This window comes from Phoca vitulina, unplaced genomic scaffold (genome assembly GCF_004348235.1).
Source record: "Phoca vitulina isolate PV1807 unplaced genomic scaffold, GSC_HSeal_1.0 scaffold54, whole genome shotgun sequence".
Classification (NCBI taxonomy): domain Eukaryota; kingdom Metazoa; phylum Chordata; class Mammalia; order Carnivora; family Phocidae; genus Phoca; species Phoca vitulina.
In genome coordinates this window covers 6865845-6880658 of record NW_022589757.1, presented here as the reverse complement: position 1 = coordinate 6880658, position 14814 = coordinate 6865845, and the positions used below count along the sequence as shown (strand labels likewise).

General features: G+C 47.6%; 1 protein-coding gene across 5 annotated transcripts in view; it reads left to right on the top strand.

Annotated features, from left to right (window-relative positions):
- ILDR2 (immunoglobulin like domain containing receptor 2) overlaps nt 1-11827 on the top strand; it is a 59236-nt gene extending 47409 nt beyond the window's left edge. For all 5 annotated transcript variants that reach the window (XM_032389269.1, XM_032389266.1, XM_032389268.1 and 2 more), the window contains 4 exons: nt 253-366; nt 4161-4371; nt 5728-6400; nt 7648-11827. In XM_032389269.1, the coding sequence (XP_032245160.1) occupies nt 253-366; nt 4161-4371; nt 5728-6400; nt 7648-7683 (1034 nt within the window). In that variant the 3' untranslated portion in view covers nt 7684-11827. The remainder of the gene's footprint in view (nt 1-252; nt 367-4160; nt 4372-5727; nt 6401-7647) is intronic.
- The last annotated feature ends 2987 nt before the right edge of the window (nt 11828-14814 follow it).

Below are 14814 nucleotides of genomic sequence, written 5' to 3'. Positions count from 1 at the left end.
AGCAGAAGTTAACAAATGACCCAAAATGTACTGTAATAGAACTTTGTTGTTTACCTGCTGTTCCTCCATTCCAGGGGCACCATCTGATAAAAGGGATCGCAGGTATGGTTCCATAAGTATAAATATAGATGATTATTTCTGGCGATTTCAAAAAGAGTTGTTATAAGCAAGAACTATGTGTTTTACTTGGTAAAAATAAAGGTAGGTCCCCTCCTGCTTTTTTCAGCTCCTTTCCTGTCCTTTTCTCAACAGTTCGCAAAGGTTACCGGATTCAAGCCGACAAAGAGAGAGACTCCATGAAGGTCCTGTACTACGTTGAGAAGGAACTGGCTCAGTTTGATCCAGCCAGAAGGATGAGAGGCAGATGTGAGCGTCTGTTAGTTCTATGTGATCTGTGCATCATGCAGGCGTTCACGGCTAAAGGGGATTGGGGGGTTACCAAACTTGGGCAGCCCTGAGCTCTCAGGGCTTAGAACTAGCAGGGGTGCTGGTGGTGTCCTGAAGAAAGTAGCTCCAAGTACACAGAAGGGAGAAAAAGGGCTCCCGGTGTGTACCACCTTGGCTTAATGCTGTTTCTCACCACGGGGCAGTCAGCATTGCTGGGCCTAGGCAGTCCTGGGCTTAGAAATGTTTTATTCAAAGAGTCCTTCCCTACTACTCTCTTTAAAATACATTCAAAATAATGACTAAAGATGTGAGTTTTTTTCCAAAGTGAAAACCCCTACCATTGGACAGCAGTCCAGCTGCCGACTTGCTACCTGGAGGCCTCAGTGAAGTAGAAGGACAAGTCTGCCCAAGGAGTCTACAAAAAAGAGGCCTATGTTCCCTCTGAGATGCCCAACAGCAGAGATTGAGGGCCAGCGAAGAGGCTGCCCCTCTTGTCAAAAGAACTTTTAGATTACTGAGTTTGTAGGTGGCAGGGCCCCAGCCTTCACTCACAGCCCTTGGACACCCTGCAGCTGACACAGCTCATTACTTGGGGTGGATTCTGAATGACCATCTACGAAGAGACAGCGCGGGGCAGGTCTGACATGGACGGGCTAATTATTGGAGGGTCCTGGCAGGCCCGGTAGTGAGGTCACAACATCTCTCTCTCTCTCTGAACCCTCCTCGCCGTGGAAGCTGAGGAGAGGCTTGATGGAATTGTTGGGGAAACAGTCCCAGACTAGAGGTGCTTTATTCAGATTAAGGACAACATATTCCTCCCAGTCTGCAATGCTAAATTCATCCTGTCTGAGCTGCATCCATTGCTGCATCCTCCCACCGCACCGGCTATAAAAAGACCATCTCCAGATTGGAATGTCAGGAATGTAGATGTCACTGCACTTGACAAGTGAGTTGTAATGTGTTGTCATGGAGCCCTGTAAGGGGACAGAGATAGCGATCCAGGAGAAGGCGCTTCGGGAGGAAATCTGTGAATCTCTCAGCTCAGAGAAAGAGTAAAAAACTGAGGTTAAAACTAAAGGTTGGATCCTGATTTAGGTGATGTCTCCTGTCTACCTGGATTAAAATGGTCTCAGGAGACTGGCTGGTCAGATGGTAATGGCGTCTGAGCACCCAGGGGGACCTTAGCGGTGGCCGAGGTCTTTCTTCACAGTGTACAGGTGAGGAAACAGAAACCCAGAGGGTTGGAGTGACCGGACTGGGATTAGAACCTAGCTCTTCTGATTCCCAGTCCTGTGCTCTTCACACAAAACGTTTTTGAGCAACCTGGATGGCTCCCATGGCTGTAGCAGCTGTTTCTGTTGAGAGATCACAGCCTTCTACCTCTGAGGACTTTAGTATGTCAGAACAGAAGAGATTGAGGTGGTTCACTCCACCTCTCCCATTTTTCAGAGGAGGAAAGGAAGCAGAGAAGGAAAGTACCCAGTGTTGGCACCTCAGGTCGGAGGTGCCGGGGCCAGAACTGGAACCAAGATCTCCTGGAACCTGCAGGTTGACGTTACAATAATTGCATAGAGATGAAGTAGGAATACAGTTCACTTGACTTTGGGAGGCTCTCTTTCTGAAGAGCGGAGTAAACCCTGGGGTGGATCATGGCCATGGGGCAGTCTAGAAGATCTCATTGTAAAATGTATCTCATGGTTTCAGGTTGTGACAAGATTCTGTAAGAACTGGGAATTTCAGGTTCAAGAATTTGCGAGATTTGCGAGTAAGATCCTCACTTTCCTTGCCCCTTGTAGGTACGGGGTTGCTCTTGGGATATTTTTCGTCCAGAAGCCCAGTGCAGTGATCTTGCAGACTACAGCTCCCAGGGCAAATATGTTCCACCTCCTGTTTTTGGAAATAGTTTGTATTGGAACAGAGCCAGCCCAGTTCACTTATACGTTGTTGCACTGCAATGGCAGAGTTGAATAATTGTAACAGTATGGCTTGCAAAGCCTAAAATATTTACTATCTGGCCCCGTACAGAAAAAGTTTGCCTGGTCCCAGAGTTACATTATTAGGTGTTTGTGAAGCAGGGATGTTGATGTTTATGTTCAACGTGGCAGAAATGTTACAGCAGCATACAACCTAGGCAGTCCATCTCTATGAATGGCGAAACTGAGATAGCCCTCACTATGTGGAGAAACGGAAAAGATCCATTATTCCCCGAAGTTTAAGGAAAGTTCTGAGCCAACATTGGGATTTTCCAATAGTTTCACTTGCTGCCTTTTAAAGTTCCCTTCTGTACTGTTCCCAGGGGATTAGAATTCACTGGGATCATGAGAAAAGGAAGGTTCTAGATTTTATTGATCAGTAGTATGTGAGTTATTTTCCTTTCAGATGGACACTTACTAGTCCATTCTCCTTAGAAGGAGGAAAAGGCTTAAAAATTAGATTATAATTCAAAACCAACTGACTGCATGTCCAAGATGAATGGCATTCGCAGGAAGCCCAGACCTGGTAAAATAGGACAAGGAGGCTGTGTTTATGCAACAGGGGGAGGGAGCGGAGGCCCTTCCTTTCCTTGGTGGGTGGGAGTGCTCCTCCAAGAACTCTTGGGGATAAGGAAGAGAAGTAGAGGGGAACCTGAGACACGTATTTGTGCTGTCCACATTCTATCTTGGCTTACCTTTTACTCAACAGCCAAACCTTACACCTTGTAAATGTTGATTTTGATAATATTTTGAAGTTCTAACCAAAGGATTTTAGAAAACAAATGGATCCAGTTGCATTGCAAATAGAATCACTAAATGTGTTTTTTCAGTAAAATGATATTCAATCCATTTCAAAGTTCTGTAAACAAATGGTTGGGTTTTTTTTTTTTCTTTCTTTCTTTCTAGACTGATTCTTGTCTTGTTCACAAGTGCTTTTGCAAAATGCTACTTAAGCCACTTTAGGAAATGAGAAAACTGTGACCATCTCCCCCCCCCCGCCCCCGCCTTGTAGGAAGAGTACAAGTGGAGGCCAACAGGCCATAAGTGCAGCCGCCCCTCTTTTCTTACCACACCTCTGCCTAGCTGTCCTAGCCACCCATGGCCACATACACCTGGAATATTCTTTAGGGAGGCAAAGAAGTCTTTGTAGGCCCTGGAAATGGACTTGGTACCAATTGGGAAGGATAGTCCACGTTCCTGGATGAGCATCCAGAAAGGGCATGATTGGATACTAGGTGTGCAGTCCCCTTGCCCCTGTGGACTGTGCTCTGGTGAAGGGCACAGCTGAAGGAGGCTGAAATGGGGTTCCTCTAAGGCATGGGGCTGTACTGGTTCTGAAGGCCCATCTTGGGACGTGGTCAACAGTAAGGGAGATTTTTTTGTGAACTGTGGCTTCTCTTCTCTTTTTGCCCCTTTTGGCTCAACCTGCCTGGGATCATCATGGCTTTCACAGAATTATACAAGAAGAAGAAAAACATTGGAACAAGGATGACGATGCCCTAGGAGGAAACCAGCTGCAAAGAGCCCAAGTTCTGGGAAACATGCCTTAGGTGGAACAATAACAATTGTTTTCCTATTCTAAGAACAGAGCATGTAGGAAGCCTCCCCCTCTCTAAGCCAGTGGGCTTCTGGATGGAGCCAGTTCCTGCTGAGCTAAGAACACAAACCCCATTAGTTCAGGTCTACAACCAAACTGGAACAGGCTTGAAGCCTTGGGGAGGGAGCCTTGGTCTCAGCCCTTAACAGAGTTCCCACCCTAGTATGTAGAAAGCTCTGTCATGCCTGGTTTTGTCCCTGCAGATAACAACACCATCTCTGAACTCAGCTCCCTGCATGAGGAGGACAGCAACTTCCGCCAGGCCTACCACCAGATGAGAAGCAAGCAGTTCCCTGTGTCCGGGGACTTGGAGAGCAATCCTGACTACTGGTCAGGTGTCATGGGGGGCAGCAGTGGGGCAAGCCGGGGGCCCTCGGCCATGGAGTATAACAAAGAGGACCGGGAGAGCTTCAGGTAGGGGTGAAGATGGCTGCGCCAGGGCTGCAGTTCTGGTGCTGGGGATGAAGGGGCTGGAACTGGAAGGCAGGGTGGCTCTGAGACTGTTTTCTGATAGCATCTCTGTCTCCCATTCTAGGTTGTCCTGCCACACCTCTCTTTGGGCTGTTGAGCATCCCCTTCTCATATTTATTAAGCAAGGGAACGCTTGTGCACAGACACCATGTGTAGCAACAGTCATTCAAGCCCCTTTGAAATGGGTACTCTATTCTCCTTAATGAACCTTATTAACATTTCCTTGCCCTTCTCATAATATTTTTTCCTATAACCTCTAAAAATTCCCATCCATCATCTCCCTCATTTTTAAAAAGATTTATTTATTTGAGAGAGAGAGAGAAAGAGAGCAAGTGGGGGGAAGGGGGAGAGGGAGAGAATCTTCAAGCAGACTCCCAGCATCAGCTCCATCTCACAACCCATGAGATGATGACCTGAGCCAAACAAGAGGCAGACGCTTTACCCATTGAGCCACCCAGGTGCCCTTCCATCATTTTTGATTGTTGTTATGTGAAAGGTAAAATGCCAAACATGTTATACTGTTGTCTTGTTCACAAGTGCTTTTGCAAAATGCTACTTAGGTGGAACAATAACAACCCGGGTTGTGTTTGATTCTCATAACCCTAAAAGGTAGGTACTGTTCTTGTCCCGTGTTAAGCTGGGGAAACTGAAATGTACAGATGTTACCTAGAGTCACCTGGCCAATGGTGTGGGAGGCCAAGATGTGCACCCTGTTTTGTATGGCTTCTTCCCACTGAATAGCACGGTCACCACTCACCTGTCCTTTATCTTGAAGGACAGTAGACATCGCCTTTCTCGTAGACTGGTTGACCAACTGCAGGTACCTCGCAGAGATTACTTGGCCGTGGGCTCTGAGGGAGGCACAGGCTTTTCTGTATATCACCAGATATTACAGGGTTATCCTTGGACCACAACTGTTTGTATCGCAAGCCACACCACCCACGCTGGCTTCCAGGGTGTGAGAAGTGACACATGTGCTTGTCAACCAGAAGCCACAGAATAATGATCACAAGGCCCCACTGTGTGTTGCAGCACCATGTAAATCACCAAGTATTTTTATCCACACAACTCCGTTTTGATCCTTAGCACGAATCCCGGAGGTAGCCACGGTCGCCCTCACTTTACTGTCTGAGGTTCCCAGGCGCCAGAGGTGACCGGGACTGTTCAGCCGGCCCCTGCGTCCCGCTCCGGCTCCCTGCCGCCGCCCACCCCCGCCGGCCTGGCACACGGCGCCGACCTTGGGTGCGGGCCAGGGCCGGCTGACCGCCATCCCCTCTGCCCTCTGCCCTCTGCCCGCAGCCAGCAGCGCTCCAAGTCAGAGATGCTGTCCCGGAAGAACTTCGCCGCCGGAGTGCCGGCCGTGTCCATGGACGAACTGGCGGCCTTCGCCGACTCGTACGGGGCGCGCTCCCGCCGGGCCGACGGCGACAGCCACGAGGCGCGGGGCGGGGGCCGCTTCGAGCGCTCGGAGGCGCGCGCCCTCGGGGGCTTCTACGCGGACCGCTCGCCGGAGGAGTACTACGGGCCGCGGAGCCGCAGCCGGGAGCCCCTGGGCGACGCGGGCCGCGCCTGGGCCCCCAGCCCCCCGCGCCGGCGGCCAGACGACGCGCCCCTGCCGCGCCTGGTGAGCCGGACGCCGGGCACGGCCCCCAAGTACGAGCACGGGCCCCGCGCCGGCGGCCTGGAGCGCCAGACGCGGCCCGAGGGCGCCAGCCGCGGCGGCAGCCTGGAGACGCCGTCCCGGCTGAGCGCGCAGCTCGGCCGTCGCAGCGCCTCCTACTACGCCTGGTCGCCGCCTTCCACCTACAAGGCGGCCGCGCCGGAGGACGACGAGGACGACTCCGCCGACGACGACGCGCTGCCGCCCTACAGCGAGCGCGAGCTGACCCGGGGCCCGTCCTACCGCGGCCGCGACCTGCCCTACCACAGCAGCTCCGAGAAGAAGCGCAAGAAGGAGCCCGCCAAGAAAACGGTGAGGCCGCGCCGGGTGCCGCGCGTAGGGGGGCGGGGGGGGGGGCGTCCCGGGCGGCAGGGGCCCGGGGGCGGCTTTGGGAACGCGGAGGCTGGGCTCATTTTTGCCGGCCTCGCCATACGCGTGGAGTCAGTAAGCGTGGGGCCCTGGAGAGTTCCTAAAGCAGAAATAGCAGGGGCGTAGAGGTAGAGTCGCAGATCCGCAAGACCAGCTTTGAGAAGCACGTAGCATCAGGGATTCGCGGCATCATTCCCACCACGGACATTGAGGGGGACCTCTGAGGTCTGTGTGCAGAATGTTCTGTGCATGCTGATACGCGCGTTCCTCCCCGTCTCCCACCCCTGGCGGCGAGGGTTTATAACTGGCATAAAATTCCCAAAGCGTTCACATCCCAGAGAAGGTTAGTGCCTATTTTTGAAGGACAGCTCACTTCCTTTCTCCTTTGACATTTTGTTGAATGCAAACTATAAATTGTGCTGTGTGTATGTGAGGGAAACCTTTTGGTCCCTGCCCAGTTAATTGTCTCTTTTGTAATTGGCCTTATGGAGACTTTAATTCTTTCTCTGTGAATGCCGAGAGCAGCCCAGTCCATTCCTCAGCCCCCAGATGTGAGCTCTGGACCTCAGAGAAACGCTGGGGGACAGTCACAGATGTCCACTCTCGGCTGCCAAAGTGCCTGTGCCCCCTGTGCTCTTTTTCTGGAGGCCATTCTGCGAGCCCAAGTGCTTATGCTCCCTCCTCAGTTACCCTGCCTCTTCCACCATTTTGTTTTTCATAATTCAAGGTGGACATTCTCTTTAGCGTGTAGTATGGGGAGAGAATATGAATGGAAAAAAGTTATTAACCTCTCCAGAACAATTAAATGTCTTTTGTCGTTCTTTAAAGAGAACAGTGAGATGACCCATGAAGTACCTACCATGAGCCGGGAGTGAACTTTCAGGTCATGTCGGGTTTATGGAGCACCATCCACACTAGCTGTTGTGGAGCTATGAATGTTATAGTTAGCCTTGGAGGGTTGGGAAGTTGTTCTGTGGCCATGGAACTAAGTTCTGTCAGATGTACATTGGCTTCAGCACCAACTGAGGCTTGGGAACAATAACCACAAACCTAATGAGATGCCCTGAGTCAGGGTGTGCCAGACGCTGAACAGGTTGTGGACTGTGCCCCAGGGAACCATCTGCTGTGTTGTGTTGGGTTTCTTTAACCATTGTGTGGTTTAACATTGTGCTCTTTCTGCTCTTTTCCAGAGTGACTTTCCAACCAGGATGTCCCTTGTGGTCTGATGTTTGTTTTGAAGACACCTCTCTGGGTGACTAGAAATCAGAAGCAGACTACTGGGACAAGACACAAATCCAAGAGCCAGCAGGCCCGGGACCTTCTCTGGCCACCACCTTGGAAGATTTGCTGATCTTTGCTTTGGCAAGGGATGGGGGGCAGCCTTTAAGGAAGGCTGATTCCAGACCTCAGCGTACATCTAACTAGTATGAGAAACTTAAGAAGATGACTGCGTGTGAGAACATTCCCACACATGGAGTGTCTCACCCACTGAGTTCATCCTGCCTGGTATTCTTCTGTAGCTGAAACAGGATTCCTTTTCCAATTCTGAAAGGGAGTTAGCTCTGGACTGCTAATCTCTAGAAAATGCCTCCGCCTACAAGTATGTTCTTCTATACCTCCTGTGCTGTGCTTAGAGGCAGAAAAGCTTATTACTACTATTAGAAGAAGGTCTTGTACTGACAACGGAAGATAACTTTAGGCAAAATATACCTTTTATCCCCGTCTCTTCCCAGTCACTAGTCAATGACTATTGTTACACTAAAATCAGAAGGCCTTTGGTGAGCTCAGTGACAGTGACCTGCTGGACAATCACAGAAATGACCTCAATTTGCTGTTCTAAGTGACAGTTCTTGAGTGGCTGGAACAAGACAAAAGAGAGTATACCTTTGTGAAATGCTGTATAAGTGGTATTTCTTTTTCCATTCTGAGAACTTGAACTGCTTTTTCTCTTTCTACTGTGCACAGTGAGATCTGAGTCTTGGACATTAAGGGCTCTCCTCATCCTCCCTTCTCCTGGACTTTCTGCAGGTTGGTGCCACCCACAGAGCCCCACTTCCCTCTGCACTCTGATTAAATTGTCATCAGGTGCCTTTTGAGAAATGCTTAAAATACACACATGAAAGAAAAGGGGAAGAAAAAAAAGGAGAAAGCGGTTATGCAAAGTAGAGAAGAATGAAAAAGAATTTAAGAGGAAAAGAATATGTGATCTCATTATACTTTAAATGTGGGCCATTTTCCCCACAAACTCCACTCAGTCTCCTCTGGTTCTGTACCTCATTTACCATGAGTTGTTTCTGCCATCCCAGCTCTGTTATCCCAGGACGCCAGAGGTATGTGGCGCATGCCTCTCTTGGCCTCACCAGACTTGCTGCTCTCCATGCTTTGGGAAACGAGGGATCTTGCTCTCTCAGGAAGGAGCACTTCCGATTCCCACCCTTGCTGAAATGATAGATGTTGCCTAAATCCCAAAGCTAGATATCGCCGGATTTTGTAATTTGTAGAGATTGCAAAAAAGTGGCCACAGTTTCTTCCCTTCTTATCAAGAGGTGCAGTCTCTTTCTCCACCCCTCAAATCTGGGAGTGGCCATGTGATTTGATTTGGCCAGTGGCCCCAAACCAATGTAACACAAGCAGAGACTCGACAAATTCTCGTGCATGGGGCCTGTCTTCTCTTGCTGTTCTTGGGAACCTTGCAGTTGCCCCTACATGAACAAGCCTGGGCTCTCCTGCTGCATGATGAGAAAAACAGGCCCAGTACCCCTTCCGTCCTATCTGACAGCCTATCGAGGTCTCAGCTGATTGCAAACACATGTGTGAGCAGCCAAGCCCGACAGGAGAATTGCCTAGCTGAGCCCAGCCCAAATTGATTCCGACTCAAGGCATGAGAAGTTGGTGCACCCTTTAAATGTTCATTTCTCTTCAAGGACAAACTGACTGTTTCTCCTTGTCTGGATGTTCAGCCCTTAATCCCCGACTCCATCTAACCCTAGGTGTCTCAAATCTCCACTTTCTTTGGCAAACGTTTGCCAAAGCTTTTCACCCTGCACCATTATGGTGGGACACATGGTTGGATCAAAAGTCACTGGAGGACAATGAACCAGGAAGGTTTCTTCTTCAACATCTTGTCGGTCTTCTTCAGAGCCACCTGACCAGAGCTGGGCCCTAGTCTCAGAGCACCATTCCACTGGTATCCATTTACTTCACGGTATTTCCAAAAACAGTCCTACATGTGCAATGAAATAAAGAAGTGGCTGGTGAGGGTCAGAAGGATGAGTTGATATCATTGCTTGGAGGAGACTTGGCCTACCAAAGGACTTCTCAGTGGCTTTGGCCTGAGAGGAACCAGGGACAGTTCAGCCCAGTGCTGGCACTTCCAAGGGCAGGAAGACACAAGCCATACCCTGGTGCTGAGTTTTAGACTTGCTGGTGTCCCTGGCCTCTGAGAGCCTAGGTCTAATCTGTTTGGGCCCCAATTCAGATGGAAAGGATGATTAAACATCATCATTTCTTAGTCACCAGCTTTGGATTTCAACTTGCTCAGGCAATTCTGGAGAATATTGGGTAGCTGCAGAAGCTCTTATCTCTTCACACTGAGCACTGTGTCAGGCTTCTCTCCACCAAAGAGCCCCATAGCACCAGCTGCAGAGACCAGACATATTGCTTTTGTTAGCCAAGGGCATGTAGGATTTTGGAGAAGGTTAGGGGAGCCGTGGGAAAGATTAAAATTGGAAACCTGCAATTCCAAAGACAAACCAAACTATACACAGACAATACAATAAAAAACACAAAGACAACAGGCTCCTGAAATAACCTGGGGAAATGGGACCAGGTTGTCCCCTGTAGGGCTGCATAAATCACTGAAACTTCCAGAGAGAGAACACTATTGTTTCTGGGTACGTGGATAGAGACAAGACTGGCTAGACAAGTAAAGGCAAAGCTGGCCATCCTCGGCACCCTGGCTTTTCCCAATGGGTCCTTTTGTTTCTTCCCTGAATAGTGTTTCCTGCAGAGGAAGGGCTTATACATATTAGCTTCCTTCCTAGGTTTTATTGGGGTACAAAATAAGTCTTGTGTAAGACATGACCTCTGTCCATTGGGACCCTGCAATTCAATAGGGGAAATAAGACATGCCCAAGAAAGAAGTAGGAGATTTTATGCATATAATGTGAAATATTGCTATGGATAAATCACAACAAACCCAGAGAATTAAAGTTTTTAAATTTAAATGGGTATATTTTGATATTTAAATGTTGTGTGTGTTTGTCCATCCATTGTCTTTAAAGATTAGCTCAGTGTTCTGAAAAAGCCAGTATTAAAAAATCTGATGGGAAGAGATGAATTAGGATGGGGAGGGGTACAAGGCAGAGGGCCCAGGGGGATGATGCAGGAGGTGCTGTGTGCCTGTGAATCACAGCTGAGTCAGGGATGTGTTGGAGAAGGGGGTGCGGGTGCAGGTGCCAAGAGGTTTCTCCTAGAACAGCTTCTTTAGGCCATGCATAGATTCGCTAGGAAGCTGGGGACATTTGCCCTGGACCTGATGGTACGCATTAGCTTTCACGCAAGCATGCTCCCAGGGGAGCTCTGGATCTGCTTGTCCAGGGGCTCAGTTCTGCAGCCGTGAGTGTTGCTGGCTACCCTCACTGACACAGAGAAAGTCTGGCGGAGATAAAGGGCCTCTCATCTCCCTTCCTGTGATCCTCACTCTGCACCTGGCGCAGGACTGGGTGGTGGTGGTGGGGGGGCAGGAAGGGGCTGCCACTCTAGCCCGAAGCACTCCATGCTGAAGACACCTAGCCACGTCTGTAAGTATTTCTAAATACTCTGAAAGACATAACATAGGTAATCTGATTAGATTACCTGATTACCTTCAGAGGCTGAAGTTGCAGATACTGTTGTAATCCATCCTCCCCTTTTCTTTATAAATGGAGAAATAAACCATCATTGCCATTAGTGAAGTTACAAATCTAATTAGGCCTTTAGATTCCGAGCCTATAACTCTTATCTGCTGGATCGGTGTTTCCCCAAATTGCCTAACCAGACAAATTACGTGATTGCTGTTAAAAATATATTGTTGGGCCCCACCTTGGAGATTGATTAGGTGGGTCTGGAGTCAGTATGGGTTCTTTTAACGTATGTTTCAGAAGAGTCCTGTGATCAGATACATTTGGCAAATGGCGCACTAGATCATACGTATGGTGTACCCCCAAGCAGTTGGTCCTGAGGCTTCCTTGGGCTTTGAGGATGTCTTTAGACATCCTCTTACTCCCTTGGGGCTGTCAGTGGGGCAGCGCCCAGCAGTCTGGCTGCGACAGAGGTGACTGGCTCACCAGGGTCCAGAAGTAGGAGAACTGTGTGAGGCAGAGAGAAAGGAAAACTCGGAGCACTCCCCAAGAGCCGGTTCTAGATGTTTCTAATCCTAGAATAATGATCTATTGTGACAATCTCAGATCTGACAATAGGAATCACAGGTAATTTTCTCATTCCCTCGATGTCATTCTGAGCAAAACTTAGATCATGAACAGAAAGAAAAGAGACCGTTGGGGAAATGGCAAATCATTCTTTGAAGCATTCAGATTATCAGCCTGGCTGGTCAACTCCCACTTCCACCTTAAGACCCAAAGTGGGGTGGGCAAGAATAATAAGATCTACATTATATACCCTTCCAACATCAGATTTAGATGCTGTCAGAATCTTGCTAGAGTTTAAAATTGATTTATAGGATCTAGAGATCCAAATTCACCAACATAGGGCCCCAGGTACTTAAAGTCCTAGAGGAAAAAAGTGCCTAGTTTTGTTTTTTGTTTTTTGTTTTTTTTCTCTGCTAGGATCCTACCTCCTAGTCACCTGGGAAGCTGATCCATGGAGCTTTAAGTAAAGGGCTTTTACTATCAGAGTGGAACAGAGATACTGTTGAGCTGCTTAAAGCAGCATCCTGAGTTTTGGCACTGGCTGAGGGTGATAAGTTTAATACTAATAGTATTTGTGTTATTTTTATGGTGTATTACTGTTTACAGAGCACTTTCACATGCATTATATCCTTTGATCCTCACAACACCCTCCTGCGACAGAGGCAAGGTGGATGTTGTGGCCTCCTCATCAAACAGAAGGTCAAGCTGAGTTTGAGAAAAGCTAAGTGATTTGCCTATAGTCCAAAGGTTTTTAAAATTATAGAGCCAGGCCCTCCGTCTGCCCAGGGTCCTTCCCAGACAATTCCTGCAGCACCCACAGGACTGGTATCTGGCTGATTTGCACCTGCTGCAAGAGTCCTGGACCCCGTGCTCACCCACATGCCGCCGGTGGGACGAGGCTGTGGAGCTGGGCAGTCGGGGCCGCTTCGTGCTGCCCAGCACCACTCCTGAACTGTGGCTCTGCATGGGCGCCAGCCTCCCTCAAGGATGGTTTCTCTTTCACTAGCTGTGCTGTGAGGGGAAAAGGCTTGGACAAAAATATGCATCAGATTCCTCCTTGAAGAGGAATTTCTGAGCCAAACTACAAATTCATCTAGACTTGGAACTCCAGGGTTCAGGGGCAACCTGCTTAGAAGTGAACTATCTGGCATCCTCCCCGCATTTGGGGATTTTAGGTAGAACTAAGAAGGGCTAGATGTAGAAGGAAGCGGTGCAGCTGTGTAGTTAGGAGTTTTGTGAGAGTTTCTTACTGGGGCTGGACACAAGCCCATGTGGCCTGACCCATCTCTTCTGGGAAAGCGAAAAGAGATACAAATAACTTCACTCTTTGGCTTTAAGGAAAAGCCACTTTAGTAACAAAGGTATTAGACACTATCCAATGAGAATTTTCCCTTTGGGAATATACAAGAGGGGAATAGAAGGTACAAGAAGACAAAGGGGTCAGAAATCTGTGTCATGAGAGTCACCTGCCCAGGTATTTTGTGCCTTGTCTGTGGCATCAAAACTAAAATGTTGTATCACTCTTGCCCATGATTTTTTTTTCAGTGTCAAACATATGAAGTGAATTTGCTTGTAATGTTTTAATCTAAATAAAGTATTTCACCTACATTTGTTATCAGGAACTCATAATTAACACAACTATGTTTAATCATGATCTGACATTAAGTGACCTCAGCAGGAAAAAGAAAAATCACACATGACTGCCTCTGATTGTTTTAAGTACCGTGATAGAGGGTTAAATACCAGGGGCATTGTAGGGAAGGCACGCGCTAACAGAGCGTAAGTAGGTTTTCACAGACTTTCACGAGCTATGGCCTGGATAGATTCCGTTGCCACACTCACTGTTTTCCACAGACTAACATTCAGGAGAATATGAAGAGTACGAAAGATGGTGGACGATGTGACGGTACCTAGTTCATTTTCAAGAAGTCCATTTATTAGGTATTTGCTTGCTAGAAATGGCACTTGGGGAAGGGAGGAAGGAAGCTATTGTGGGAGGATATTTTAAGTTCTGAAGAGAGCTGAAGAATTCTACAGCATCATAATTCAGAGAAGGCCACTTAAAACCTTTGTTAGCAAAAGAAGGGATAAGTACCTCAGGGCCGTATTAATCCTTTCTTATTAGCCAGGCCCTATCAAGGGAGTCTTAGATTTTAGAGTCCTGGTTGAGGGCTCAATTCTCTTAGTAGTTAACTTAAAAATGCTCACATGTAGATTTAACTTAAAGATAGACTCCAAAACAGTTTAACTCTGATTACCTCCTCTGGACTTTCTGCTATTTTGTCCATTGTTTTAATTTTATCTTGCTTTTTCAGCTTTATAAAATACTGTGTTTAGAAAAAGTAAAATATCAATATATAAAGTGCTTAGAATCACCTACATGTTTTTTTCTACACATCTTCTCTTTCTGCATTTCAGGTCTTCTTTTGAAATCTTCCCTTCTTTCTGAAGGAAGTTTTCTCTAGTGGTGGTCTTTTGGTAGGATACTCTATCCATTTTTGTTTATCTAAAACAAAGTCTTTACATCATTCTTGTTCTTGAAAGATAATTTCACTGAGTAGACAATTTTAGACTAATACTTATTTTCCCTTGGCACACTGAAGATATTAGTGTATTCTCTTCTGGCTTTTATTGTTGCTTGTAAGTCAGTTACCAATCTAATTATCCTTCCTTTGAAAGTAATCTGTCTTGTCTCTCTGGCTGTTTTTAAGATTTTCTTTTTGTCTCTCATGTTCTTTGGTTTAATTAACATGGTGTGGATTTCTTTTTTACTTATTCAGATTGGGATTTGTTGTGCTTCCTGAATCTTCCATTAATGATGGAAAACTCTTAGTTATTAACATGTCAAATATGTCTTCTCTTTAAGCTTTCCTTTGAGAATTCCAATTAAATGTATGTTAGGCCTTTTCATTCCATCTTCCATATTGCTTAAGCTACCTTTGTCTTTTT